The 5996-nt window shown below is 32.6% G+C and overlaps 1 protein-coding gene across 1 annotated transcript; it reads left to right on the top strand.

Annotated features, from left to right (window-relative positions):
- Positions 1-4452: 4452 nt before the first annotated feature.
- On the top strand, positions 4453-4881 carry LOC141714875 (uncharacterized). The gene has a single exon (XM_074518371.1). It carries the CDS (start codon positions 4453-4455, stop codon positions 4879-4881), a length of 429 nt encoding a protein of 142 aa, XP_074374472.1.
- Positions 4882-5996: the final 1115 nt, after the last annotated feature.

Here is a 5996-nt window from a genome sequence, read left to right as displayed (position 1 = left end):
GTGAAACTCCTAGAGGACATGAGTGGAATAAGGAATGGAACTCAGTTAACTTTGTTCCATCTGAAAAGATTCTTGCCGAGCACTTGGCAAAAGCTGATGAAATATTAATTAATGATGATTTCAAGACACAGCTTCGAGTCACTGCATTGAGTACTAGACATTTTCAAGGTCTCCATTCAACAACTCATGCATAGTTATATAAAATTCAGGAAGAATTGCTCAAGCAAGAAACGACTCAGAAAATTGATAAGAAAAAATTCTTCCAACCTACCTTTGACAGAGTTGCTTACATTGAGAAGCACCAAGAGAAGCAGTAATCTCAGATTGATGATATTTTGAAAAATCAAGCTTCTCAGCAATCTCAACTCGATGAAATCCAAGCCTCAGTGGAATTGCTTGTCTCTCTTCTCTTACCTGCTGATGCCAAAAAGGGGGAGAAAGTAATTAAGTCCAAATGCAAAACTGTTAAGACACTGAAGGGGAAGGATGATGAAAACGATGACCAGGGAAACTCTGGAATGGGTGGAGGTCATGGTCAAGGTAGAAGTTTCTCATCAAGAAGAGCTGAAATTATAAGTCATAGGACAAGTTCTGATACTGGAAAAAGAATTACTTCTAATACTGGTAAAAGGATAAGTTCTGATGAACTTTTGGATCTTGATGAAGAAATATCAAGAAAGTTATTTCTGAAAGAAAATCCAGGAATGGACTTGGAAAGTCTGATGGAAGAAGAAGCTACACTTAAGTCAGAAAAAGTCAATTCTAAATCTGAAGCTTCTGTTAGTAAAAAGAAACTTCCAAAGGCCAAAGGCATTGTGATAAAAGAAAGAACAAATCCCGAAGCAACCAAGGCTAAATCACAATTGCAGATAGATCCAAGGTCCAAGGGCAAAGAGAAAGTTGGTGAACCTATCAAGGTTTATGTGCCTCCTGTGGATGAAGAAATTACTGTTAAAGATGCTGATCTTGCTCTAACTTCAAGAAATTTTTTTAAGACAACCTCTGACATGGCTCAAGTTGTTCAGAGTCAAGATATAGTTAGTTCTAATATCTCAAAGAAGCAAGTAACCTCTGACATAGCTCAAGTTAACTTGATATCAGAAGATAAATCAAAGGAAACCTCTGACATTGCTCATGTTAAACCTTCAAATTTACTCCTACCAGGATTCACCAAAGCCAAACAGACTCAACCTTTGAAGATTGTTGTAAGTGATTTTGAAGCAAGAGTGGTTACTGGAAAGGAAGCAAGAGATAAATCTGGATTGGGTAGTGCTGATGAAAGAAGAATATAGAACACAACCAATGATCCAACTTCCTTAAGTGAACCAGGTATTGGAGCAACTCCTGAAAGATTGAATCAACTAGAATCTGTACAGATGGTTTACCATACCTACTTGAGAGAACACATCTTGTTATACTTCAATCAGATGGTAGGGTTTATCATATAAGGGAAAATGCCATTCCACTGAAGTATTTTGAAGAATTGGAACATGTACTATTTTTACTCCAAGTGAATGAAAAAATAACAGAAAGTGCTGCAAACTATTTGAAGAGTCAAATTCAGAGTCTGACAACACATATCTTCCAAAGTACAGAGATCACAAGGGTGATATTGTTGAGATGAAGCCTAACTCTGCTAAGATTATAACTACCTTTCTGGGTTACAAGGCTGTGGAATTCAATCTTGAGTCTGACAAGACATATTTGATCAGACTGGATCAAGACATAAGGAAAGCTAAAATTAATGATCTCAGGGCTGTAATCTTTTAAACTGGTGAAGATTCTGCAGAAATTAAAGATGCTAAAAGGAGGATGATTGATGAACTCAGATATGCTGAGAGATGTTTGTTAAAGAACTATCTCAGAACAACTCCTGACATCAGAGAGATAAGAAAATGAAGCCAAGTCAAGATCTACAACTGCTCAAATTCTGATATGAATACAGACTGAAGTTGTTATCAGAAGTTAAAGTTGGTAAAGCTTTAAGGACTGTAAGTTGTAGTTATCTAGTCAAATTCTCATGTATTTGTACTTAATGTTTTTGACATCATCAAATATCTGTTAACTTGTATATTATGCTAATTTACAAGTTGGGGGAGATTGTTAGATATATTTGATAATGTCATGTCTAATATGATTTATGTTTAGTTCTCAGATCTTACTTAAACAGGACAAATCAGTACTTAACTGATATCAGCACTTATACTGAAGTCAAAACTTAAGTCATCAGTACTTATGGTTCAGGAGATATTTATCAGAAGATAATATCAGGACTTAAAGGAAATATACAAATAAGGAAGGCGACTGATTGAAAGGAAAAGAAGATCAAGACAAACGTAAGAAGAAATATGTATGAAGAAGGAATTCTATGAAGAATAGAATACTTAGAAGAAAAGATATCTGATTGATATATTTTAGGAAGCAGAAGTATATTCCATATCAATTAGCGATTATCTTGTAACTGTGTAGTATATAAACACAGACATAGGGTTTATACTATAAGTGTTATCAATATCGAGAAGATTATTCATTGTAACCCTAGCAGCTCTCGTGATATTTGTACATCACTGAGAGAGGACAGTTCCATACTGTAACAGAATTTATTGCTGTGAATAAAGTCTGTTTTCTGTTACTTGTGTTATTAGAATTCAATTTGATTGTGCTATACACTGTATTCACCCCCCTCTACAGTGTGTGTGACCTAACAATTGATTATCCAATCGCAATTATAAGTAGATTTTATTGTCAAGCATCTTTAAATCATGTGAATTAAAATCAGTTCAAGGCGAACTTCTTATAAATTTACGAATTTTGGGAATGAATACTGCTATATGAATATATTAATAAGAAGATAAAATTTTAAAAGAGATGATAAAAGATGAAAATCAATTTGTTGAATATATGTCTAAGTCAAATTTAATGATGACAAACTTACGTATTCAAGTCAAATTCAATTTTGAACCACAATTGTATGATTAACATATTAATCATAACAAATTAACATTTTGATTATAAGGAAAACAATTATAGAATTTTAAATATTTACGCACTTTACAAATTTGACCATATATCTTGTTATAATGAAGCGGTGAAATCATTTTTACATAAATTAAAATAAATTCATAAATTTATTTTTTAGTAATCTTACATATCTTAAAAAGCATCTCAAAAATGTTCATCGATGCAATATTTGTTGTAAATTGATTGTCATATAGTTAGTCAATGTTGTAATAGTTCGGCTATGCATAGATGTGTAGAAATTGTTAACATATATTAAATACTTGATCCCTTTGTTTTACTATAAATAAAATGCATCTGTGAATGAAAACTTTGCACCGAGCATTCTTTCTCTGCTCTTTCTCCTACTCATCTTGCTCTCTCCCTGATCAAATATAGTAGTTCTTTTAGCAGCTCTTTTATTGTTACTATACCCAGTATTTTATAACACGTTATCAGCACGAAGCCCTGCCGAAACTGAGAAGATATAATTTTAATTTTAATTTACATATATATGAGTAAACATGGTTACAACCTCTATATATAATTTATATATATATATATATATGACCGAAGTAGACGTGGTTATACCCTCTACTAATAATTTAAATATATATGGTCGGAGCACCGCCAATTAAAATTATTTTATGGTACCATTTAATTTTGGATAATACCAAATTACAGTCGGAACCTTAATTTATAAATTGCATACTTATTAGATAATAACTTTTTGCTCCTAACTAACTTATGCATGATTGTCCACTTTAATTTATTATTGGTCGGAGATAACCTGCATATGTAGACGTCCGTATGACGGGTGAAAATCCATTTGTCATTTTATTTATAGATCTGTTTATAATATCAATGATAATAATGATTTATACATTGATTATTCCATACTTGTTAATGCACCCGATTAACTAGGATTTTATGTAATATTTACATTGATGAATTAAAATTTAATAATTTTCGTGTTAATTCAGATTTAGTATGAAAAATATTACAAGCTTGTCGTTCGTTTCCTTGGAAATTTCTGGCAATAATTATTTATCATGGGTACTAGATGTAAAGTTGCACTTGGGTTCAAATAAATTAAGCGATATAATAAAGACAGAAAATAAATCCACGGTTGAAGAAAACTTTACCCCTATAATATTTCTCCAACACCATATGCATGAAGATTTAAAATATGAGTAATTAGAAGTTGATGATCCCTTTATTTTATGGAAAAATCTAAAGGATAGGTTCGATCACCAAAAACTAGTTTATCTACGTGCAACTGAAAATGATTGGGCTAATTTAAGACTTCAAGATTTGGAGAGTGTCCGAGCATATAATTCTGCTTTATTCAAAATAAGTTCTAGTCTTATTTTGTGTGGTGAGAAAGGTACAGAAAAAAGAAAAATCGATAAAACACTATCAACTTTTTACTCCAACAATATCAACTTAGCAGAGATGTATATGGAGCTCAAATTTACTAAGTTTGGGGATCTTCTATCAACTCTCCTCGTTGCTGAACAGAATCATGAATTGGTGATTAAGAATCATCAATCCCATTCAACAGGATCTTCCCCATTACATGAAGTAAATAACATGTCATTCCAGCAGAATGTACGTGGAAAAGGTTATAGAGGTGGACGGGGCCAAGGTCGGTATCGTGGACGAGGTCGGAGCCACAGACATTTTCGTCCATATAACAACTCTGGTCACCGGAAGTGGCAATCTGAATCACATAGTAAAAGAAAGGCACCACGAGGAGGAAAAACTAAAAATGTTTGTTATAGGTGCGGCATGGATGGGCACTGGACACATAATTGTCATGCCCCAAATCATCTTGTTAAGCTATACCAATCTTCTCAAAAATCAAAAGAGAAAATGGTATAAACAAATTTCTCCAACAATAACATAAATGATTTTTCGAGAATCATAACTAAAGGAATAAGCATTAATGGTCCGAATAAACCTAACAAAACTCCCATATGGGAGGCTGAAAATTAGTTTCATATAATTATTATATTCGTGTGTATTGTGTGCTTTATTTTATTTGAACTATGTAGTGTGTTATGTTCTTTTCAAATAAATTATGTTTCTTATTTATAAAAAAAATGGATTCTAAAGATATATGCATTTCCGATTGTGATACAGCTCATACGATTCTACATAATAAAAAATATTTTACCCAAATAACCAAAACCGAAGCTCAGTCGGAACGATTTTCGTCACATCTAATATAATCGAAGGTTTTGGAAAAGCTAGTTTCATCCTACCTAATGGTATCCACATACACATTCCAAATGTATTATATTCTAGTAAGTCTACTAGAAATCTTCTTAGTTTTAAATATATCTGACTCAACAATTTTACATCAAAACTACCTCTGAGGCTGATAGAGAATATCTTCTTATTACTTCCTCTAATCCTAGCAACAAGAAAATCTTAGAAAAGTTTCACTCACTTTCCTCAGGATTATATATGATGAAAATTAGAACTATTGAGTCACACAATGTCATTGCTTCCAAACTCATAGATCCAAAATCTTTTACACTTTGGCATGAAAGATTAGGTCATCCTGGCATCTCTATGATGTGTCATATTATAGAAAATTCTACTGGTCATCCTCTTAAAGATTTCAAAGTTCTTTCCAACAATGACCTTCCATGTTCAACATGTTCTTTAGGGAAATTGATTACTCAACCATCCCCTACTAAAGTTCAGCTTGAAAGCACAACTTTTCTAGAACGGATCCAAGGCGGCATATGTGGACCTATATGTTAGGACGAAAACACGCGCCAATATTCACGTAAGTATACGAGATCGCAAGTAATATAGAATTAATTCTAGTTCGTTCCCACAGAGACTGGTTAGGGTTAAATTCAATTAATGCACTTATGCAACAATGGTATGGTTATTATTCAATGCTAAGATGATAACAAGTTGAGATTGTTTATAACTATGATTAACTAAAAGATTATACTAAATAACATTAAATAATAGAATTT

This window comes from Apium graveolens, chromosome 3 (assembly GCF_009905375.1).
Source record: "Apium graveolens cultivar Ventura chromosome 3, ASM990537v1, whole genome shotgun sequence".
In the NCBI taxonomy this organism is placed as follows: Eukaryota; Viridiplantae; Streptophyta; class Magnoliopsida; order Apiales; family Apiaceae; genus Apium; species Apium graveolens.
This window is presented reverse-complemented; position numbering and strand designations above follow the sequence as displayed.

What these genes read in the sequence shown, in the direction of transcription:
- LOC141714875 (XM_074518371.1), top strand. Translation starts at nt 4,453, where the DNA reads ATGTATATGGAGCTCAAATTTACTAAGTTTGGGGATCTTCTATCAACT.